Source organism: Alligator mississippiensis, chromosome 3, assembly GCF_030867095.1.
Source record: "Alligator mississippiensis isolate rAllMis1 chromosome 3, rAllMis1, whole genome shotgun sequence".
NCBI lineage: Eukaryota > Metazoa > Chordata > Crocodylia > Alligatoridae > Alligator > Alligator mississippiensis.
The window spans coordinates 157,745,612-157,770,591 of record NC_081826.1 but is presented as its reverse complement, the minus strand read 5'-3'; the positions used below and the strand labels follow the sequence as shown (position 1 = coordinate 157,770,591).

Below are 24,980 nucleotides of genomic sequence, written 5' to 3'. Positions count from 1 at the left end.
CTCTGAATACTTTCAATTAAACTGTTTCTGGTAAACAAATTCTGCTCCACCCAAGTGTTTTGCACGGAGTGAAAACCCTTGCGTACCTTGTTCCTGGGACACAGGGGCAGCTGATGGAAAACCAGGAGAGTCCCAGTGAAAACCGGAGCACTGGCTTTTTATACCAGAGAAGGAAGTGGAGGATGATCAGACTATTGGTCCATCCAGTCCAATATTTGCCTCTGACACTAGCCAGCACTAGAAGCTTCACAGACTAATGCAGGAAACTGCACTGTAGGCAGAGGTGGGATAGTCTGCCCCTTTGCACAGGTCTCATTCTGACCTGTAGCAAGGAGGGGAGACTCTGGGGTTCTATTCCCTACTTCCGACAGTGTTCCTGGATTTGATTTAATTTAAATCACTTTTGGATTAAAAATAAAGTAATCCTTGGAGCTGGGATTTCACCCCAGCCCATCTGAGTGCCCTCAACACTAGTCTGGAATTATGCTTCCTCTTCCTGGCCCCATTAAACTTGCTGGGCCATTGGGCAAAAAGAAAATCTCTTGCATGAGGAGTGCCAGAGGGCTCTCAGTTTAGCTCACGATATAGGGTACTATCCCAGGAAGTGGGAGGTGGGGGTCTGAGTCCCTTAAGCTGAGAGGACCGAGAACCCAGGCCTCCCACTTCCTGGACAAGCACTTTCACCTCTGAGCTATGATTATAAAAGGTGGGTGTGACACTATCTTTGCTGGCTGTGTTTTAGAAGGAAAACTGAACTCCTTTATCCTTTTTGAAAGGCAGGATTCTTGACTCTAGTCCCTGAGTGGATGTGCAACCTTGACTTTAGCACCTAAGCTCTGGAGGGGGATAGGATTTTGAACATAAGCCCCATACACATAGCTGCCTGTTAACTAGCTCCAGGCAGTTCACCCAGTACATGGGTGTCTTGGATCCAATTCAGAGGTGTCCAATTCTCTCCAGGCAGTGTTAAGGGACCCTAGATACCCAACTGTGGGGTTTGGATTCCAGTCTGGAAGTCAGGCACACGGGGGCACTGAAATATCTTCATGGATTCAGCTCTTAGCAGCAGGTCTTAGTGCAGGGGTCAGCAACCCCCGGCACACATGCCGAACATGGCACAGAAGGCCATTTTGATCGGCACACTACTGCCAGCTTGGGCTCTAAGCAGCTGCTGCCAGCCACAGAGCCCAGGGTGCTCCCAGCAGGCAGCTGGGAGGCTGCAAGTCCTGGTGCAAGCAGACTGGGCCCTGTGTGCTGGCTGCAGCCAGAAGGCTGCAAACAGGTGCTCCAGGCTCCAGCATGATGGCACTCAGGCACTTTCCAAGGTAGACGTTGTGGTTTTTTCGGCACTTCGGCCAAAAAACGTTGCCTACCTCTGCCTTAGTGAATACAACCTCCAGGAATATTCGCGATGCTGAAAAACAAGTATTAACTGTTCACTTGGAACAGGCTGGTGCAATTGTCTCTTGCCTGCTCAGTTTGATAAAGGGGATGGTTGCTGGCCAGAATTCATGATACTTGATTCCAGAGATGTTGATACTGTAGCCACCTGCCTCAGAATTTGACAGGCAGGTTGCAGACTGTCTATCCTTCCTCTTTTTAAAACAGCTGTCCAGAGAGCCAGTTAATACTTTTCCATAAACCTGGGGAAGTTCAAGGACTAGAACAGAGGTAGGCAACCTTTCTGGCCTGAGTGCTGAAAAAAACCTCGGTGTCTGCCTTGTGAGGTGCTAGAGTGCTGGCCTGCCAGAAAAACAAAACCAGGGCAGGGGGTACTGGTGGGATGAACTGTATATTAGTATAGTTAATAATCACAAATGGGTTTTTTGTTGTTTTTTACAATAAATACCATATTTTCTAAAAAGTCTAAATCTGGTGACAATAAATAAAACTTCATATACGACATTTGTTCTTGTGTATTCTTTTTTTGTTAAGCATGTTGTGAGGAGAGAGAAGACAAAAAAGAGGTGGGGGGAGACGGAAAGAGAAGAGAGGAAAAAAAGGAAGAAGAAAGAGGGTGTGTGCCTCACTGCCCTTGTCACCCACAGGTAACAGGTACTGGCTGCAGCTCAGGTCCAGGACAGCATCCAGTGAATGGAGGCAGCAACATCTCAGCAGCAGCTGCTAGAGCTGGGGTGCTAAGGTCTCTCTGATGGTCTTGGAGTGGGGGGAGCCCAGGCAGACAGGCAGCTCATCCCAGTTGAGTGGGGATAGCACCAGGATGCCAAGCACAGGGGCTGAGTGCTCAGGGCAGGATCTGGGCAGCACAGGGAGAAGCAGGCGTGGCAGCAGGCACCATGGGCAGGCCAGCTTGGCTGGGCCCTTGGGAAAGTGGTAGTCAGAGGAGACCGGGGGCCAGGAAGGAAGTGGGGGCTTCCCTGGGGCCTTGCAGACTTGGGCTTGGGTGGGTGGGTGGGGACATGCAGTGGTACTTGTGGTGGGACCTGGCCCATGCAACCCTATGGGGATGGGTTGCAGCCGCCCTGCTCACAAGGGGGCGGTACCTGGCTGGGGCAGGATGCTGGGCTCAGGGGACTTGTGGCTTAGGGCTTGGCCTTCCTGCGCCCTGGGTGTAGCATGAGCAGGGCATAGTGTGAGCAGGGCACAGCTACCCCTGGTGCAAGGACCTGGCCGATGGGCCTGGCCACAGGAGCCCCCTGAGCCTTGGGAACAGCTGCCATGGGCAGCGCTTGGGGACGAGCCCTCCAGGAGCCTCCAGCGCAGGAGTCCTCCACAGTACCTGCCTGGGCGCCTGCCTTGTCCGCCTGCAGCTGCCCTCCGAGGCCTGGGCTGGGCAAGAGGGTGCAGCCTGGGTACAGGGGGTGGGATCAGTAGAACATGGACAGTGTCCCTGCCTCTGTACTCCTGACTCTGCCCTTGGTGCCTGCAGCAGCCAGGGATTTTTCTAAGTCCTTGAAGGTAAGAATTCCCCTCCTCCCCCTTTGTGTTCAGAGGCATATCCCTTCCATTTCTGCTGTTCTGGGGACGAGGGGAGCTCCTGTCCTGCTCCAGCTGAGTTGCACAGAAGGCTGATCTCAGCCTAGGACAGTGACACTGGTGGCAGACAGTGGCATGTTCCCCCTCCCTGCCTGGTGCCTGTTGTGTGCACAGCACAGCACAGCACAGCACAGCACAGCACAAGGTATTCCCCACCAGGCTGGGAGTAGGCACAGGGATAGACAAGCTGCCTGCCTTCTGTCACAGCTGCTGCCCCAGGCTAACCCCAGACCCTGTGCAGGCTGGCTGGAGCAGCTCTGGAGTTCGTTGGCTCCCTAGGACAGCATCAGCAGCAGGTGAGGGAGGGAGGTGGAAAGGGAGGAGAGGATGTATGGGAGGGAAAGGTTGGGCGGGATTCTTACTTGCTTTCAGCACTTGAAGTCCCCGACTGCTACTCCCATGGCATGGTCTGCCTGCCCCAGTAGAGGGTGTGGGGGGGCAGGAGCAGGAATGCAGCTACTCCTGCAGCGCCAGTCACTGCTCCTGCACACCCCCTTTGTAAAATCCTAGATTCGCTTCTTGTCTTAGCTGATCTATACTGCAACATTTTACCACCATAACTAGGCTGGCTAAGAGTGCAAGGAGACTATACCCTCTATCTTTCACAAAGTGAACCCCAGAACGGGGTGCAACATGTTTAGTAGCTGTCATGCCAATGCTTAAGGCAGTGGTAATATAAGCTTTCTTGCTTCTCCATGCACCTTTTTATTCATCAATAGATTGCATAGGCATATTCAGCTAATCATGTACCCTAACCCTCATGATCTCATGGAAAGCAATAACCAAGAGTCCTTGCTGTGTCCTGTATAGCCTAGATTCCTAGGTGTAGAACTTTAAATGTACTCATACTAAAACACATTCTTCCTTTGCCCCCAGCTGCCCAAACCAACCATCACAGTCTCTAAGTTATTTGCCACTGACCCAAGGATTGAGGTGTCTGCAAATTTCATCAGTAGTTAATTATTTAAAAGAACCAATGACCTAGAAGAAAACACAGTCTATGCAGGACCTTAGTTGGCACACAGCCAAATATGCACAATTCCCTGTTCGGTCTCAAGACCCATCTGTTAGCTAGCTTTTAATGCATTCTGTGTGTAATGTGTTGATTTTGTTCCTAGTTTCTTAATCATGTGGCCAGGCAGTACCAATTTAGGGGCCTTACAAAAATGTATCATTTCCCTTTATCAACAGAATATGCAGTCTCAAAGAAGTTTAACATAATTTGCTATAAACCCACTTTGACTAACAGAAACTGTTAATTTGCTTAATTAAAGGAGTTTTGTATCAGTCCTCTTAGCCCAGCCTGGTTCCCAGGAAGACATTAAAAGCCTATATGGGTCAGCACCCATTTTAACCAGTGGTCCAAGTTCAGCTTTCTTTCAGTCCAGGGATAGGCAACCTCCAGCACACGTGCCAATTAGTGGCGCACAGAGACCTTTTCCTTGGCATGCCAGCAGGTATACAAGGAAATTGTTAAAAAAAATTTTTTTTAAGTTGCTGCTTGAAGCTGTCTGGTCCTATCCTTAAGGCATCTCCCTTCTTGGAAAAAGAAGTGAAGACCTTATATGGCTAAGACAGTTCCTTGTGTTACCTTGACAAGGAGGGTCTTAGAGATGCTTGAGTCCAATTGTGCCACAGCTCAAAATCCCCTGCCCTACCAGCAGGGGTTAGAGTCCAGTGCAGGGTTCCTGTGACCCATTTAATAAAACACTGTACCATAGAAATCTTTCCTTGGTTCTTGGTGTTGAATCGAGTTACTTGTTCAACTGTGTGCCCAAGGGTATAATACCTAGGTAGCATGTGCTTGTGTGAAATGACACTGAGGCAAATCATGGAGCAAATGATATAGCTGCATGCAAGCATCAAGCTGCTGAATGGGAATTATGGGGCTAATTCTATGGCCTGGAGCCATGTGTTCACATAATCTTTCAAATAGCTTTACATATTGAGTGAGGCCAAGCAAGCTGCAGAAACGGAACTGGCGGTTGAGTAAGGGAGACCTCAGTGCTGTAGGATCAAGACCTTGCAAGTGTTTAAAAAACAATGTTGCTTAATATAGACCATGAGAACCTAGGAACAGCCAGGCTGGGTCAGACCAGTAATGCATCTACGCCACTAGACTGTTGGTTGTTACAGAGACTTCAGAGAAAGATGATGCAGCCCCTTCCTCCTGAAACAGGGCCTCATGAAATAACTTGCTCATGAGACCATCTGTTTCTCCTTCTCATGGAGAGAGTTGGTATATACATGAGGTTAAATTCCTTTCCAAACCCATTTGTCTGTTTCAGTCCTTACTAATGTGGCTTGGGATGTTCCAAATAAATGTCTAGCTCTCCTATGAACTCCTGCTAATGACATGTCCACACCAAGAGTTTGTGACTTTCGTCGGCCTTGGATCTGTCCCAAAGTTGGTGGCAAGGTCAGGAACAGAAATAAGGAACCTTAACTCCCAGTTCCCAACTTGATCTGCTTGTTTCAGCTGGTCCCCTCACCCTCAGTCTTTCTTCAACAAACTAGACAGAAGTGGTAGCTGCTAGCCCATGGTTTTGAACCTGCACTGTTCTTGCCAAGATTTAAGGAAAAAACTTAAGTTCCTAAGGGCATGAGCTCCTTTAAACATCAAGGCCTTTTTATATTCCTTTGCAACATGGGTAGATGTTATGCCTGTAATTTACATCAGTATATTCTAAGTCCATGTTTGGGCATTTATTGGTAAATAACTGGCCTGACTCTCACCAAGAACACTGAGCACATTTGAAAATCAGGCTGTTTTGTAGGTCTCTGATGGATTTTGGAATCTCACCTTAGGCACCTGATTTTTATGATCTTGGGCCTACCAAGTCAAACAGTAGGAATTTCTCACGATTGTTGGATGATGCCTAGGGTGTAGTGCACTGGAATTTCCTTCTTGGCATTATGACAAAATGTATACAAAAAAAAAGTCAGCAAAACAAGTTTGCTGGCAGGATAACAGAACACAGCAGATCATTTGCTGACACCTGTCAGAGGTTTGGTTTCAGAATGGAAGAACTGTGACCCCAAAGGTGCCAATATAAAAAAACCTGGACCTTCCAGCTGATTCATGTACTGACTATATCTTGGCTACTATTAAAAATTGGTCAGTGCCTCTGTACATGGATACTTCTCCTGTCTGGATTCTACCTGGTTGTACAGGATAGTGAAGAGCAGATGATGCTGTAAACTGGGGGGGGGGGAGGGGGGGGAGTGTACACGCGCAAAATGTGGCCTGTGGGCTGGATCCGGCTTGCGGAGCGATTTTTGCCTGGCCTGCATCAGGTCCCTTGGCCCAGCCCACAGCTAGACTTGGGATGCCTGTGTGGTGGTGGCAGCCCTGCCAGCTTGGTGTGAGGTGAAGCGTTGTGGGATAGCAGCATAGGTGGAAGCCCTGGTGGGGGAGCTGTGTACAGGTCTGTGGCCAGAAGCTGTGCGGGGAGCTGCGTCTGGGACTGGGTATTGGTCCAGTATGGGAGTTATTGTGCATATTGCTAGCTGTCTTGCAGCATGTAGATGTATCCAGTGGGTGTAATCCTACCCCCACAGCAATGTTGTCAGGGCCAGGATTCCATCAAACAGGTTCTTTTCTCTGCTTATATAGCTCCATCAAGATGGGACTAAGAAGGTCTTTTACTAGCATTATTGGTACCTTGCTTCTGACAAGCTGGAGCCTGTATGTGCCATTGATTTCAACACTTGCTTGTCTGGATTGCTATTAATAAGAGTATATTTTGAACTTGTAACTAAGTTTTTTCTGTTTTTCTAATGTCTACCTGTGTGTCAAGTCCTTGCCAGCATAAACCGTGGAAGGGACTGATGTAACTGTGATACTCAGGAAATGGAAAGAGGATTTTGGTGAAAATTTCACTGAAGTATCTTTAACTCAAGATTTCCCTTTTCACCATAGCAGCAGAATCTTTTTAAAAAGATATCTCCCATGTGCTTGGGAAGAAATCTGGTTCCTTACTCATACTGTAAGTTGTGTCAGTTGAGAGAGAAGCAATAGGCTTTTAAGTGATGTTGCAGAGTTCAGTGTGGAAGAATTACTGTGTTCCTATATTAGGAAGGTGGTGATTTTATATCCTGCATTAGGAGGGTGGTAACTACCCTGTTTTCAAATGTGAGTGCCTAGTTATGAGTGATGTCATTCAGGTCACTGCAAATTATTAGTGATTTGGGGCCTGACCTCTGACAACTGTAGTTCTTTAAATTGCTGCAGGTTGGCTGCCCAGTCATTCCTGGAAAATCTTGCTCTTCCTATTTAAAGGAGTGTATAGCGGCTTAGCATTGGCTATGTTCTGTTCCTTCCCATTCAGGTACATCTGAATGGGAAATGGTTTTGATGATTTCCACCCTGATGACAAAAGATTTCTTAGTAACCTGGTTCACACTTAACTGAATGGGAAAAACATTTTTCTTGTTATTTTTTGCTTTGACTTTGCAGGAAGAAGCATTTGTCTGGAGTAACGATGCATCAGCTCATTCTCAGACTGTTGCCAAGGCCAAGTACAACTTTTTATTTGGTTCAGACAAAGAAAGACCTTCAGGAATGGGTAAGTAGTGTCATGGAGATTTTTGCCTACTGCTTGTGGAAAGGGCATGCAGGACCTGATTCCGTACAGTCTGTCACTGAAAGCCTGCTTGCATTGGACTCCTAGCATCAAGAGGCCTAAGTTTGCATTTTAAGCTTGACTTGCTGTGCAAAGGAGCCTTGGCCTAACTGCCATTTGGGCTTGCTTCTTGCTGTATCAAAAATAAAAAAGTGACAGCAGTCCTGTAACCCGGTACACCACTTTCCTCTTGAGATAACAAGGACCATTGCCACGTGATTGTGTCTGGCACCGAACTCTGCATTTGGTATCCCTCCCCTAATTTATACTGTAAATCTCAGAGTGACTCTTTCTGCCAGCTGTACCATGCAAGTCATTTCAGCCATGCTTTCTCATCCTGCATGGGTCAAATCACTGCCAAGTATTTGGGTATTCATTCCAGAAACACATCAAGTGTTCATGCCTGATAATGTATCTAGCTACAGATTCATAAGACTTTGAATTTTGTTTACAACTGCTGAATTAAAGTTGCTTTCTCCCCTGCTCTCTGTATTAGAAGTGATTTCTATTCTGGCAGCAACAAAGGAAATACCTAGTAGTTAGTCCTGCTTCTCTTTGCTATAAAATTGGGCATTTGCCTCTGCCTGTAGATAACCCAAGGACAAGAATTCTAACAAACAGCAGTGTGATGCTTGTAATTACCAAAACAGAGAAAAACAAGTCCAGGCCTTCACTGCAGGACAGGTAACATGCTCTGAGTCAGGAGCTAGTATGCATCTTGGCAAGAGGAACCTCACAAATTTCAAGCTGTCTTGCTAGCATGCCTGTTTTAGTCAAAAGGTTTCTCTTGTCATCAGAACTGTCCAAAATGTTATAGAAGCAGACTTTAAAGCAAGGACCCAGCAGTCAGTGAGCAGCCAAATAAATTGAGCTACAGTCCCTGAAAAATTAATATAGTAAAACCTTGTTAGTTCAATATTAGATAGTTCAAAATATCATATACTTCAAAGCCATTGTCATTCTCCAGCTAAAAGGATAGATGTTGTATGTTTTACAAGATGGATAATTCAAAATATGGTTAGTTTGAAATTTGATGCCATTTTTTCAGTCCCTTGGACCAGGAAAACCTTGTTAAATACATTATGCATCATCAAACCTCTGCAGCATGTACTCAGTCATGGAAACCAACTATAGCAGTGGTGCTCAACCCTTTTCCCTGGTGGGCTGGGTGGGCAGTTCCCCGTCCATCCACAGGCTGGAACCCACCAGTGGCCCCAATCTGGCACTAGGGCTGGCATCATCCGGCCATGCAGAAGGCGGTGGGGGGGCAACCTGGCCCCATGGGGGAAGATGGGGTGTGGCTCACCCCTTGGGGGAAGGGGCATGGCCTTGCTCCGACCCAGCCCTGTGGGAGGAGGAGGTATGGCTCTGCTCCACAGGGAAAGGGACATGGCTTGACCTCATGGGTGAAGAGGCCTGTCCCCAATGTGACCCTGTAGTTGGAGTGGGCATGGCCTGGCCCTGCAGGAGAATAGGTGTGGTCTTCCCCCAAACTGGCCCAATGGAGGAGAGAATGGGATGAGGCCTGGCCCCTACTCAGCCTGGTCTGGCAGGGGGTAAGGGGGTGTGGCCCAGCCCTGATCCAGACGTGGGGCATGGTCCAGCTGTGACAGGTAGTGCAGGGCTTGGGTTTTGGGAATTTGGGAGGATGAGGGTGACCATATTAATGACCAGTGGTCCCTTGCTGCCAAATTTCCTGTCCCATGGAGAGCCCCATGGGCCAGATGCAATGGATCTGCAGGCTTCATATGGGCTGTGAGCTGGAAGTTGAGCATCCCTGAACTACAAGGTTAACTGAGTGCAGTCTGCACTGAGCATGCCTGTAGAACATTTGGCACAAGGCCAGGGTGCATACTGGGCAAACATGCTGGTGGAACCTGCCATAAGGCTGGGTTAGTAGAGTCCACCTGAATAAGACATAGTAGGCATTGCACTTGGTCCCCCTGAGCACTGACTGTTTTTTAAGTCCTAGTGAATCACTATGTCAAAAACATTTCAACTTCCTCTTCACTCCCACAGCTGAGCAATGCCTTTCTTTCCTATTTCTTCACCAGCCTTAAATGTCTGGCAAACATCACCAAATGTCTACATACATGAGAGCCTCGGCTCCCTTTCTTGGCCTGTCACGTGTGACTGGTGTGGTCCCACCTTCCATGGGATGGAGCTGGATCAGGCAGCCCCACCCCTCATCTGCATATACATTTTTGGAAGGTCTGAGGACTCGACAAGAACACCCAATTCCAATTACAAGTGGGTGGCTAATTAGTATGTGGATCTTGTTGGGAGTATATGGAATACACACACATATGGAGTAATTCTGGGCTATGGGGTCACCCTGTCTTGAAATGTTGTTGGCTGCTGGGGCCCAGCCCAATGAACTACACTCTAAATCATGAGCCTCTAAATCATGAGCCTCCATGTTCCAAGGAAAGCTGATTTTACATACCTTGTCCTGGCCTTGAATAACTTAGTGTAGCTGAGGGTGGAGACCTGTCCATTGCACTGCAGGCAGGCACCCCTGCGAGAGTCTATTGTAACCTCCCAGTGGGAGGATCTTGGCTACATAATTTATGGTAATGGGTGATTGTTCTTGGGCTCTTCCTCTGGCTTGCTCCTATGGTCTTTCCCTAGGAACAAGTGAGACTAGGTGGCATCTGAACCCCAATGCCTCCAGGCTTGGGGCTTGCACAGAGGATGCCTGCCACGGATTTGGGAGTATCTGAAGCCCCAGGCTGAAGAGCCTGGGTGGTAGGATACTTGCTGGTGGTAGAGCCACACAGACTTGAAAAGTTGAGCTTTGTTCAGTTGATAGAATTTGGAACTGATTTGGCTAATTTGGCACAAATTAAAAAAAAAAATTATGTCCTTGTGGCAAGGCATTTAGCAGAATTTGCAGGTTCATTGGAATCTGCTGGGGTTGCGCTGTGAGTGCTTCTGATATGGCCTCAAACTTGCCATCTCTAGGCTGTCAGCTATGCGCCTTAGCACCCATACCATCCCAGCTCTGGCTTCTGACTAATATCATACATAGTGGGTGTGTCTACATGTGCAATTAATGTGCGTGAATAAACTCTGGAGCTTATTGCTCTGGAGTTTTTTGCTTCTGGGCATGCTGTCTGAATGTGTGTCTGGAAGCAAAAAGCTCTGGAGCATATTGCTCCAGAGTTTATTCATGTGTAGCATGTGGAGCCTGGTCAGAGCAGCTGAGGCTGGGAGGGGACACAGGGGTCAGCCTGTCAGCCCAGGGCTGCTCCATCTGAGCTCCATGTGCTGCAGGGGGGGCTGGCTGAGACACAAGGGTGTGTCAGCACAGGGGCTGCTCAGCATCATGTGGAGCCTGGTTGGAGCCCTGGGTCCTCTGCCAGCCCAGGCTGCTCCAGCTGGGCTCCATGTGCTGTGTGGGGCTGGCTGGGGTACAAGGGTGCTTTAGTGCAGGGGCTACCTGCCAGCTAGCCCTGTACTGAAGCACCATCATGCCCCAGCCAGCCCTGTTACCATCTATACATGCACTATGGTGCATGAAACAACACTGTCGCAGGGTAGTTTTTGTGTTTAGCCGAGCTACCCTGCAACAATGTTTATTAGTTTACTGCAACATAATAGGGCCACACATGTAGATGGTGATGTTTTACTGTGGAGTCACGTGTAGATGGTGATGTTTTATTGTGGAGCTAATTAGTCAGCTCTGTAGTAAAAGTTTCAGGTAGATGTGCCCACTTTGCATTATATATGAGCAGATACAAAAGTGCTGCTCAAAAATGTGTTTATGGAATACATGTACTAAAACTTGCAGCATTTTGCAAAAAGATAAAAAAGCATTGGTTGTGGGTGAACTAAGTCTGTGAACATTAATTTCAAACCCATCTATTTCAAAGTCGTGTTTTTTTTTGTTGGGTTTGGGTTTTTTTTTTGGTGCCTTGCATTTCAAATTAACAAGATTTTACTGTAAAGAGTTTCTCCAAGACTTTTTCTGAATTATATTTTTGTTTGCAAGCATACTTCTAAATTACTGTCTAGGAGAAGGGTAAATAATATTACAAAACGTTGCCAAACATGAATCAAAGTATAATATGATTCATAACAAACTCATTGGGTGCTTAGAGGAACACAGTGCCACAGTACAGACTTAGTGCTTTCACAGAGTGTCTGGGGACTTGCCTCAAACTGAGAGAGCTGTCTCTACTCGTTAGTAAACCAAAGATAGTTCTTCATGCTTCCTAACCAGAAATTGAATTAAATATGATGGCTTTTGAGAGAGATCTTTTTTGAACCAAATAGCGAATAAATGGTAATTAAGCACCTTTTCTTTGTCTGGCTGTGTATGTAGTTGATGTTTTGGAAGAGTTTACACACCAATAACTTCCAGCACTTCTTGGACCCCTTCCTCTAAGATTTTGGCAGCCTCTTTCCTGTGCCAGTGGGGTACAACTGATAGTCCAGGGGGTGCTGAAAGGTAGAAGTGAGATTTGTTTTTTGCTTGGTAATCCTTCTTCCTTGTGGGAGCTCAGCAAACCCACTTATGAAATCTGTCAAACAATTATAACCTGTTGCAAACTATTTGTCATGTAAAGGATCCTTCAAATGGTATCTCAGAGTATCCCATCTTGTCACAAATCAAGACTGCCAATCCTGTTCTTACAAAGTCACAGAAATGCAGGTTTGGAAGGAACCTTGAGAGGCTGTCTAATCCCTCCCCTTGCGCTGAGGCAGAATCAAACGTACTTAGATTATCTTTGTCAAATGTTTATCTAACTCAGGGGTGTCGAACCTTTTTGAATATGGGGCCGGATCACAAACTTTTTATCACCCAGTGGGCCAGCAAGCCATATTCAAAGACCTCACAGGAAGTGGTATCACATCAGGAAGTGATGTCACGTGACCTTTGGCACCAATGAAGTTGCAGGAAGTGACAATGAAATGGGTCTAAATAACCAGTTCAAAACTCTCCCTCTATAGCATCCACCTCTGCCACTGCTCGGGACAGGATACTGAGCTTGATGGACCATGGGGCTGACCAAGCATGGCACTTTTTATGCTCTTATGTTCAGAAGCTCTTATGTTCTTTGGCTGAGCTTCCAACCTATGGCTGAGATTTGCAAAAAGGGGTAGATAGGCATGTTACAAAGTTGTCATAAAAGATTTGGAGCCCTCTAAATCCCATTCATTTTAATGGAAGTTGACCTTTTGACTCAGCTTTGAAAATCTCAGCCCAAAGTACCAACCAAATAAGTCAAAATATATTTTGCATTTCTATGCAGTGCATCTATGTAGGGCTCTCCAAGCATTTTGCAAACATGAAATGAACCTCAGGATGAGCCCAGCCAGAGAAGCAGGGGCTCAGCTGCATTTTCCCCCTACCTGTGCTGGTCAGTCCTGAGCGGCACATGGCTCTACCGCCACTTCTGGTGGCTGGTGCTGACCCAGGCGGGTCTGTCCCCTCCGGAGCAGCACGCAGCTGAAGCTGGCTTCCCACGTGCTACTGGGGATGGGAGGAGCCCGGCCGGGTTAGCACCAGCCAGCAGAAGTGGCAGTGGAGCCGTGTGCCACTCGGGACTGATGGGCACAGGCAGGGGGAAAATGCAGCTGAGCTCCTGCTGCTCCGGCCGGGCTCGTCCTGTCCCGAGTGGCATATTGCTCCCCTGCCACTTCTTTTGGCCGGTGCCAACCCAGCTGGCCTCCTCCTGTTCCCAGTAGCATGTGGGAAGCTGGCTTCAGCTGCATGATGCCTTTTCTGGCTGGTGCTGACCTGGCTGGGTCAATCCCATCTGGAGCAACATGTGGCTGAAGCTGGCTTCCCACGTGCTGCTGGGGACAGGAGGAGCCTGGCCGGGTCTATACCAGCCAGCAGAAGTGTCGGCGGAGCTGTGTGCCGCTTGGGACGGGATGAGCCCGGCCAGAGTGGCAGGGGCTCAGCTGCATTTTCCCCCTGCCTACACCGGTCAGTCCCGAGCAGCAGATGGCTCCACCACCGCTTTTGCTGGCTGGTGCAGACCCAGCCGGGCTCCTCCCATCCCCAGCTGCACATGGGAAGCCGGCTTCAGCTGCGTGCTGCTCCAGAGGGGACAGACCTGCCCAGGTCACCACCAGCCAGCAGAGGCGGCGGCGGAGCCATGTGCCGCTCAGGACTGACCAGCGCAGGTAGGGGGAAAGTGCAGCTGAGCCCTTGTTGCTCTGGCCGGGCTCATCCTGTCCCGAGAGGCGCATGGCTACTCCTCTTCCCACAAGCACCGTGTCAGCAACGTCAAGCTGATGCGGTGTGTGTGGGAACCTTGTCCCTTCCCCAGCCCTTCAGCAGCCATTAGGAAGCTGCTGAGGGGCTGGGGGAGGGACAAGGGGTGGGAACGAAAGTAAACAGTATTTACTTTCGTTTCCCGTCGCAGCAGCGCGGGCCACAGAAAACAGCTTGGCAGGCCGCATGTTGGACAAGCCTGATCTAACTTGTTCGTAAACGTTTAGTACAGGGGTGGGCAGTTATTTTGACTGGAGGGCTTAATGAGTTTTGGTGAGCTGTCAAGGGCTGCATGGGTAGCCCTGTCCCCTGACAGTTGCTCCACCTCCTGGTCACCATCTTGGGGCCAGAAGTCCTGCCCCTAGCCCCTGACCTTTGCCACCAGATGTCCCTCCACTTGTCCCAGAAGTATTCCTTTAGGGAGGGGGGGGGTTGCCATCTTGAAACTGGAAAAAAACAAGTCATATACTAAAAAAATCAAATATCTACTATAACTTGTTTTGATTTTATTAAAAAATATATTTTGTCCCAATTTACGTGTGTTTATGTAGTGTATCTAGAGGCGATTGCATAATAGCTCAAAACACACTCTTACTTTTGTATGTTGTGCATAGGGATGGGGGGATTTAAGGGTGTGTACGTGGGAGCTGTGTGGTTGGGGAGTGGGTGTGAGGGTGTGTGGGGTGTGGGTATGGTGAGTGGGGTGTGTAGGGGAGGGTGGGGGTGTAGGGTATGTGGTTGGGGCAGGAAGGTGAGAGCGTGTGTGGGAGCTCTGGAAGGGTAGGCTGTGTTTGGTGGTATGGTGGGGAGTGTGGTATGTGAGAGGGTATTGGTGTATGTGTGGATGTGGGGGGTGTGGGAGTGTGTGTGTGGTTGTGGTGGGGGGATTTGGGACTGTGTATGGGCTGTGGGAGGGTGTGAGGTTATGGTGGGGGGTGGGAGTGTGTGTGGGGCTGTGGGCGGGTGTGGGTGTGTGTTGGGAATATGGGGGGAGGTGGGGTGCCAGCCCTTCCTGTCCCATCTTGGCTGCAGTGTGCAGTTCCTGGCTGCAAGGCCAGGACCCATATGGCGTGGCATGGGGCCAGCCTGGCCTGGCCTGGCACAATGCAGTTCTGGCTGCAAGGCCAGGGACTGCATGACACGGCATAGCATGGAACTGAACTGGCATGGCCTGGAACCAGCCTGGCCTTGCCCGGCTGTGGCACACCATTCCTGGCTGCAAGGTCAGGCCCCATACAGTGCAGCCAGCCCGGCCCAGCCTGTCCCCTCTGTGCCGTGCCACATGGGTCCTAACCTTGCAGTGGGGAACTGCGTACTGCAGCTGGGCCGGGCTGGTCTGGGCTGGCTTTGTGCTTCACCTTGTTGGTCCCAGCCTTGCAGCCAGGAACCGCACAGTGCAGCACGGATCTAGCCCGGCCCAGCAGCACATGGTTCGCCACTGCAAGGCTGGGGCCCAAGTGGTGCGGCACAGAGGAGGCAGGCCGGGCCGGGCTGGCTCTGTGCCATGCCATGCGGTCCTCAGCCTTGCAGCTGTAACTGTGTTGAACTGGGCTGGGCTGCATGCTGGCCAGGTGTTGGGGGGCTCTTTTGCTTCCCCCACCTCCAGCTGTAGCTGTTGCTGTGGGTGCTGCTGCTGCTGCTCGTGCCGCACTGGTCTGGGTGGGTGGGGGGAAGCTTCAGCGGGAGGCTCCTGCCCAGTGTATGGAGCTCCAGCTCCTGGCCGCCTGCCACCCGCTTCACCTGCCTGGCTTGATGAGAAGCTGCTGTGGGCAGGTGGGTGGAAGACAGCCGGGAGCTGGAGCTGGATCTCCGTGCACTGGGCAAGAGCATCCCACTGAAGCTTCCCCCTGATCACCTGTCCAGAGCAGCATAGCATATGGCAGCAGGAGCAAGAGCTAGAGCTGCAGCTGGAGGCGAGGAAAGCAGAACAGTCCTGCTGGCCCCGGCCAGCAAGTACTGCTTCCTGTGAGGATGCTCCCGGTGTGGCTCCAACTGGCTGGGTGCTGCTATGTTCTCCTTGCCTCCAGCGGCCGCTCCTCCTCCCACTCCTGCCCCTGCTGCGCCGCTCCGGGCGAGTGGGGAAGCTTCAGCCCAGCTACTCCCACTGGAGATGAGGGGAACAGAAGAACATCTGGCCAGCTGCAGCTGTACTGGGAACAGCCCCACCAGAAGATGCTTGCTGGCTGGGGCTGGGAAGAGTTCAGGTGCCAGCTGCCTGGGTGTGAGTGGGTGGGGCTCAGCCCCAGGTTGGAGCATTGCAGGGGCAGCTGCAGGCCGGATCCAGCCAGTTGGCAGGCTGGATCCAGCCCGTGGACCATATTTTGCCCACCCTAGTCTAGTGGATGATTTCTGTAACTTCTCTGGCTAAGCGTACCAGTGCTTAGCTGTCCTTTCAGCTAACCTAAAACAAAAGCCTTTTCCTTTGGAGAACTGTCTATTCAGTTTATTTTCTTATTATCACACACAGATACTTCCTCCTCCTACAAGGAAGTCACTGTGGGGTCAAAAATATAAAGTTTCCTCCCTTCTTAAGCAGATTCTACAGATGGAGATGTCCAGTCCATCTTGGAGCAGTTTGTACCATTGGCTATTGGATGGATTGTATTGAGAAGACTCTGTCTAGCAATCAGCTTAACTTTATGCAATCCTTAATTCTCCCCAGACTTATCTAGTAAAAATGGACCAGAATTTAGATTTCTAGAAAGAAACGGTTATGGCTGGCGAATATTGTTCTTGCTGCATCACAGTCTCAAATGTAGGCGTTGCAGAATGGCTGTTACAAATGTCTAGATGGTGTTAATCAGCAGTGCAGGCAGTGTTAGACTGAAGTCCCACTTAATCTTGAAAGCTGTTTGAAGTTTATCATGAAGAGAGCCTTGGCCTAGAAGCCCCCTCTGCAATGAATTGACCATTTTGGAAGTAGTTAAATTCAAGCAGTCTTTCCTCAACCATGAATATGCTTTGACAGGCTTCACTGCTCTCAGACAGCAGGCAGAGTTGCTAGAAAAGAGGGGGTGGGAGTAAAAAAATATTTACTAAGTAACTGAAGATGACATGTTAACTATTGTCTATTAATCACCCTTTAGCATCAAAACTGAACTGAGATTAATGTCTGAAGGGCAGCCTTTGCTATAAGTCTGAAGCAAGGAGCAAACTCATGCCTTTCAAGCCATAGCAAGATACCTTTAGTCTTTGAGCTTTTGCCCCCTTGAACTGGGTAAACAAGAAGGATGGAATTGCTTGTAAAAGGTGAAATTTTAATTAAGCGTTAAGTGAAACTAGTGCTAAACGAAACTGAAAGTATTTGATGCCCCAAGATGGTGACTGCAATTGTTTTTAATGACCCAAGATAGCGACTACAAGCGTTATAACAAAACTTGCTGAGTTCTAAGTGAAATCAGGTATCAATTTAAAATGAGTGTTATAGCGAAATAGCGCTAAGCGAAACACCATTAAGTGGGGGTTGCCTGTATGTATATAACAAAACCAAATGGGCGTATACAAGTTATTTTTTCTCAGTCTCTTAATTGAAAGATTGCTTATTCAGGTGGATTTGGAAACTCACCCTAGTCTAGAACTGCCTATGAAAGTGGAAAGCCCTCTTGAATGTTTTTACTGTGTACTTCTAGGCACCTTTTAGAGCATCTCTGTTTTTTGCCTTTTGCAGTTTAGTGTGTATGTATATATTAAAAAAAAGAAAAATTAAAAATGAGGCCTGGCAAAAGACATAAGGTAGGGGGTGCATCCCAGAAACTAGAGAGTAAATAAATGAAGAAACCAAAAATAAAATTCCAAGCCTTACAAAAATGTTTGTTGCATTTAAGAATATGATCCAGACTCCAAAGGTCCTTAATTACAGTGAAATTGAAAAGGACACCAAAATTGTTGCTAGTATAAAAATACAGTTGAGGCACACGTGCAACTTTTACTCTGACACAAGTGATTCTTTGAGGGAAGGACTTTCAGTGAGCTTTCTTCATAACGGACAATTGACAATCAAACATGTAAGATATGATTGAGAGAAAAGCAGGGTTATGCACATTTTATTTGCCTTTTTAGCCAGTGCGACTAAGGCCTTGATCACACAAGTTAGTGTTGAAAAAAGCACAAGATTTATGGCCCTTCACTGGTGGCACTTACTAGAAATCAGTCTAGAGTTACTAGAGAAAAAACTTAGGGGTTTGCTTAATATGAACAAGCTGTTACTGGCTCCACTACCATTTAGTGGCAATGCACTGTTATTGCACCTACACTGCAGTAGCTGTTGCCGAGGGGAAAACTCCATCTGTCCACTCACATCATAAAACCAGTATAAGTTATACTGGCATTAATATGTTCTGGGCCCAGGCTCTTGTAAGATAAATATCACACAAAGGTAGAGGGGGAGCACATTTTTTACAGAGTTTCATTAAGATGACATGTATCATCACTTGGATAAGTATCACAGCCTCTATTCCTATATGTCATGTAGTAACCCATGAGCCTGGATCATAAAAATGATAGCACACACTCTATAGACCAGAGGCAGGTAATTATGTGTGCCTGAGGCCACATAGGCTGTTCTGATGAGCTGTTGTGGGCCAGGTCCCCTCTCATCCCCCTGGAACAACTCACCAAAACATCTTATGTGGGATGGGGCCCCAGGCAGCGGTGCTGAGGAGTGGAAGGGGCTGGCGAGGCTGGGATCACAGGGCAGGGTGATGGGGTAGTGACAGTGCGGGGCCGGTGCTGGGTCAGAGCCATGATCTGCTGCGCACACACCCCTGCGATGGGCATGGGTTCCGCAGGCAGGGGCAGGCAGAGAGTGGATCGCAGCTCTGCCCCACCCTGGTCCTGCACTGTGACCACCCCACAATCCTGGCCCTGGGCCCAGATGTAGCTCTACCTGCCTGCACGGCTCTCTGGAGCTGCATCTGGGGCTGGGATCTTGGCGTGGTGACAGCGCAGGGTCAGGTCAGAGCTGGAGCCACCCATGGGCCTCGCTGGGGGGCCGCAGCACCCACAAGGGGGAGAGGAGGGCTGAGAGGCCCGCAGAGGAGGCTCAGGAAGAACTTAGCCTCTCTCCTGCCTCCCCTGGCCCATCCCCTTCCTCAGCCTGGGGCATGCAGCCTCCAAGTCGGGGAGGGGAGAGGACCTGGCAGCAACTCCATTCCCCACCACTTGCAGCAGCCAGAACTGGGCTGGGGCTGGGGGAAGCAGGCAGTGCTGGGGCACCCCTATCCCATGCCAGCCTGCATCTCACTTTGGGATGTCTGCATTGCGGCAGCGACAGTGGCAAGAGCCCTGGTGAGGGCACAGCGTCCAGGGCTGGGGGCTGGTCTCCATGGAGACTACCCCTGGCCCCGGATGCAGCTCCCTGCCCAGCCGCGTGCAGTCTCCATGGAAACCAGCCCTGGACACAACATCCTCACCAGGGCTCCCACCACTGCCCGGTGCCACTCTCTTCCACGCCACTCTGCCCCAAGCTGAACCAGTGGGTCTGTGGGCTGCTGCTGTGGCACGGGCATCCCGGGGTGAGTTGTGGTCTGGCATAGGACGGGGGTGGCCCAGAGCTGCCTGGGGCGACAAGAGAACTGCCCACTGCGGGTCGTGCATAATCGCTCTGTGGGCTGGATGCAGCCCACAGGCCATATTTTGCCCACCCCTGCTATAAACTTACGCTTATTTCGCATGACAAAGTGACTTACAATGAAAGGTGTTTGTACAGAGGCAGTCTCTTCTACCCAGTGAAAGGGATTGTAACAAAAGATTCTGGTCATTTTAAACTAAACTATTAAGAATATTCCCCTTGCCTCACTGTCTAAGCATCACGCTCACCTCATGGAAGCTCACCTAGGTTCCTTTCTCCACATTGTTTCCTCATCCTCCTCAATGGCACTATCCACCTGTCTTTATATCCCTTCCCTCAGTCTCTGTGTCCATCTCTTTGCATCAGGCCATCTCTTAAAACCCTGTTTGTTCCTAGGTTCCCTGATAAGTATTCTGTTACTTTGGTTCCTAGCCCAGAGTCCCGTCAGCCATTGTCTTCTCTTTGGAGTGCCCACCATCTCAAAAGGAGTCACCCTACATGACATCTTCATCTCTTGCTCTTCCCACCTCTAGGTAATCCTGGAAACTTGGATTCCCTGTCTGACATTTCCTCTGCACCTGTACTCTTTGGGTGAGACACACAGCTACTTTTTCTAAGGGCTGGAGGAGTGCGTGTTCTTCATGCGCAAGTGATAAATTGGAATGGACAGCAAATGTCAGAATAGATTCGGGAATGTGGCGTTAGGTTACAAGTACACAGGAGCACTTGTGAGATTCAAATTTGAATGCTTAAAAATGGTGTCATTCAAACTTTTGTCTATGAATGTGTTGCTTTATCAGAGGTAGTTGAATCTACAGGGTTTTTTTAAATTAACTTCTTAATTCAGTAATTAGGGACTTTCTTAATTTGCAGTTTTGTGAATTTCACAGAAACTGTGGAATCTGGGATTGTCTGCAAAATCAACAACAACAAAAACCTAATAAAAATAAAAAGCTAGCTCCCTAGTGGGAGTCAGCAGCCTTGGCTGCTGGGAGGGGAAGGTGCTGGCTGGTGGGGCAGCATGAAGGGCAGCAGACAAAATGGCAGCTGCCCTCTTGTCCATCCTTCTCCCAGCCAGGGCCTCTCTGTCTGACCCAGGACCCTCAGCGATGCTGCACGAAGAGCAGCCAGCAGTCAAGATGATGGCCACTGCCTCATTCTTCCTCTCCCCCAATCAGTGCTGAGGGGTGGGCCTCTCTGCCAATTTAAGTATATCCACAATTTAAGTATATCCCTAGCAATAATGGATATATTGGAGTCTTGAAGTGCTAATTTGGGTGAGTTTCTGTTTTCTCACTATTTTCTTTGAGAGGGTTGTCAGAAGATGACAATGACTTTTATCTTCAATAAAGAATATTGACACCTCTTGGCTTCAGGACATTACAGTGATGAGCCAATGAGGATTTAGGAAGGAAGCTTTCACTACAGGCCAATTGTTCCATATTTGTTTGCTTGGGAGGTGTTTGCACCTTCCCCTGAAGCATGAACTATTAGATGAGGATGGGTCTGGTTGTATCCCTGTGCGCTTCCATCCTTTGGAGCTCTGTCTCCATGACCTTTCTGGAGCTGAATTCTGTGGAGCATGAGGATAATTCTAGAATAAACACTGATGAATTGGAAGCTCAAACTTAAGTAAGACCCCCGAGGAAGCCAAAAAGGCTTGGAGGCAGTATACTAACAAAAAGATTGTTTTGTAATAGAAACCTGGATGTCACCTGACCTGTGCTGGAAGCAGGATGGTTAACATTATCATAGCCTACAGCTGTGTTCTGGGGAGGAGATAACTGTCCCAGATTTTGGCACTGAAGCTGAAGGCCAAGGGCATCACAGCTGATTAGAGTGAACATACTTCCTGCTTTTATTTTTTGTCAAGGTTGCAGTGTCAAGCATTTCAAAGTTACGATGTGCAGGAATTAAGGCAGAAGCACCTTTCTTTTTTGCAGACTAGCACATAGAGATGAATGGCACCATTTGCAAATGCATTTGCTAATTTTTGGTGATTCACTGATGTAAGTGTCCACTTCATGACACGTGGAGATGGATTGATTTTTCTTTCCTCCCCGCAATGCAGAGGAAATGAACATCTATGTCACTTGTTGCTTTCTCTTAGACTTGCAGCATCTCTGAAAGGTATGCCCTAAACATGTCTTGTTGTACAGTTAGAAAATGAGGGATCCAAATGAGTGGTCTCTTGGGAAAATTTTTCAGCGAGGTGACTTGCTTAGCCTCACAGAGGAACATTATGGCAAGGACAGGATCCAGTTTCTAAGAACATTGTTTAGCTGCCTGACACTTGGGATTATTTTTGGATTATCTCTTTCACTTCCCTATCTCATTCACTGCAACCCTTCCAACTTCTGCAGTAAATGAGGGAGGGAGCCAATAGGCAACGACCTCCTTGACCACGCACAATCCTGATCCATCCCCCTTAGAGCCTGGGAAAACCAACATCTGCAATCATGTTTTTCAAGTCAGTATGAGAACTGATGTGTAAAAGGTGGCTGTATAAATTGCACAGAAGACTTCAGTTTTAGCCCAGCATCATGCTGGAAACTTGTGGCACAACTAGGAATAGTGGTTATAGTCCACTGCCTTAACAGCTGTTCCATGCCCTAGCCTCCTGTATCATAGATTCTGCACTGTCCCACTCCCTATAGGAAATATCTATACAACCCTCCTGAAAAGTTTCTTTTCCTTTCCTATTTTATAGCCTGGCAGACTCTTTTTAGCTCTTTTAAAAATCATAAATCCACCCTTCAGCAGCAGCAGCTAAGGTTTCAGGAAGAGGAGGGTGAGTGAGTTGAAGATGAAGCTGTGTTCTTTTCTATGTAGTCATCTTTTTTTTAAATTCTGCCTTCCCAAAAAACAAGGTGTTGTGGCAGGAGTCGGCACCCCTATCTGCAGTAGGATTATCTAAGGAGCACCTGTTCCTGCCACAGGCTTTCCCAGCCCACCCCTGCAGTGCTCTCCCGGAAACAGAGGTGTCTGGGACTTCCATCTAGTGGTGATGCAGCAGCCTGGGGAAGTGCACAGAAAGAATTTTCTGGCTGCCACGTTGCCAGCAGATGGAACTGTTTTGTGTCTCTCTTTTTCTGGGAGCAGTGCTGGGGATTGGATCAGAAAGGGCGATGGCAGGAACAGGTGCTCCTTCCTGCATTTTATCAGATATACCTAATACAGGCAGGAGTGCTTGCGTCTGCCAGAGCCCTTTCTGGACAGGATTCACATGAGGGGTCAGGGGCAGTTTAACTTGGCTGTGGCCATAGTGCCTGCACCATGGCACCCTTGAAAGTGTCTCATGGCACTCTAGGTGGCACCCCGGTTGAGAACAACTGGGTTAAGTTCTCATGCAGCTTGTTGGTACATCAGACATAAAGGCTGATACTTCAATTTGGTACAAAAGAGGATTAGACAAATTCATGCAGGATAGGTCCATTTTGAGGTAATGAACATGAGAGCAAGGCTGTGTCATAGGACTTTTTAAGCCTCTGGATGTTAGAAGCTGTAAGGGAAGAGGAGCAGGGGACAGATCAGTCTGCACATACGCTGCATAAACACTCTTCCCCTCAGCATCTACTCTCTGCACCTACTCTCTGTCATTGAATAAGCTTTAATTAAAGTAGTTTTGATTTTGAAATGCGATATGCTTGAATACACAAGACGCTGCTGGTGGTTTAATTAGAGCAGCTCTTGAGAGCTGCTCTAATAAAATGCCTCTCCTCCCACCCAAGAGCATGTATATAGGCACCCTTCACGATATAAGACCCTGGGCTAGATGGACCTGATCTAGCATGGCATCACTTACATTTTTATACAGGCTTCTTTCTACCTGGCTAACAAGTGACTGTAGGGTAGGTCTCATCCTTTTTATGTCTGATTTTTCCTTTTGTAGTTATTGCAGAGACCCATAGTTGGTATATGAAGGCAGGCTATAAGAGTTTGTCTATCAGTCCTTTGTTGCCAGCCAGTGTGCAGTAGATTCTTTCTGTGTAAATGGGGTCAGTTTCTCAAATTTTGTAGCATGAAAACCTTAAGTACTAGTAGTGGATTGAGGATTGCAATAAAGTTCTCATCCCTAGGAATCCACAAAGCCACAGAAGTGGTGGGTTGCTGGTTTTACAAGAGTTTATAATGATAGCTAAAATGAATGTTTTTGCTTGTGTGTACAGCGATGGTAGTGGTGCAGGGTGTTAAACTGTTGTTATCATCATTACCAAATCTGACTGTTCAAAAAATGAAGAGCAAAATCCCACTTCCTTCTCCTGTTGCATCCCTTCTTCCCTCCGCTGCTCTGGCAAATTACAAGATTTTTAAAAATAATGCATTTGGGGAGTCTTTTTCTTTTCTGTCTGGTTTTGAGCCCTTAAATCTTGTGGTTTCAAAATTGCCAGTGTGAGGGCATAAACATTTTAAAAATGAAAGCTGAGATTCTCACATAATCATTTGACTTCAGGAGTCAGGACTTTAAGGATAGAGAAAATAGCATGATATTGTGAGACTCACAGTTGCGAGATTAGTCAATTCTGTTATATTAGGATACTGAATTCAACAATTTTCCATATGTCCCTGTTAGTGGAACTTGCTTTCAGCCTGTATTGCTAGCTGTTCCACTGTACCATTTTGGCTTTCAAGGTAATGATTCTAGGGATTAAGCTATTACACATCCCATATGTGGGTACCATGGCAGTTTGTCACGAATTAGGGGTCCTAGTTTTCTCTGTTTCAAAACTGCAAATTCTCTGATTAACCCCCCCCCCCGAATCCATGCTTTTCCATGATTAAAATGAAACACCACTATGTATATATGTGTATGTATATATATATATGTGTGTGTGTGTGTGTATGTATATATATATATATATATGTGTGTGTGTGTGTATGTATATGTGTGTGTGTATGTGTATGTATATCTGTGTGTGTGTGTGTATGTGCATGTATGTGTGTGTGTGTATGTGTATGTATATCTGTGTGTGTGTGTGTATGTATATCTGTGTATGTGTGTGTATGTGTGTGTGTATATCTGTGTGTGTGTGTATGTATATATATGTATGTGTGTGTGTATATATATATGTATATCTGTGTATGTATGTGTGTGTATGTATATCTGTGTGTGTGTGTATGTATATCTGTGTGTGTGTATGTATGTGTATATATATGTATATCTGTGTATGTACGTGTGTATATATATGTATATCTGTGTGTGTGTATGTATGTGTATATATATGTATATCTGTGTGTGTGTATGTCTGTGTGTGTGTGTGTATGTGTATATATGTCTATCTGTGTGTGTGTGTGTGTGTATGTATGTGTGTATGTGTATATATATGTATATCTGTGTATGTATGTGTGTGTATGTGTATGTATGTGTATATATATATGTATATCTGTGTGTGTGTGTATGTGTATGTATGTGTGTATATATATATATGTATATCTGTGTGTGTATGTGTATGTATGTGTGTATGTATGTGTATATATGTATATCTGTGTGTGTGAGTATGTGTATATATGTGTATATCTGTGTGTGTGTGTATGTATATCTGTATGTGTGTGTATGTAT

At 47.7% G+C, this 24,980-nt stretch overlaps 1 protein-coding gene across 3 annotated transcripts in view; it reads left to right on the top strand.

Moving 5' to 3' along the window:
• The window catches only part of PSD3 (pleckstrin and Sec7 domain containing 3), a 178,920-nt gene that overhangs the window by 9,420 nt on the left and 144,520 nt on the right, over positions 1–24,980 (top strand). For all 3 annotated transcript variants that reach the window (XM_019490691.2, XM_014596132.3, XM_059724582.1), the window contains exon 2: positions 7,457–7,565. In XM_019490691.2, the coding sequence (XP_019346236.2) occupies positions 7,457–7,565 (109 nt within the window). The remainder of the gene's footprint in view (positions 1–7,456; positions 7,566–24,980) is intronic.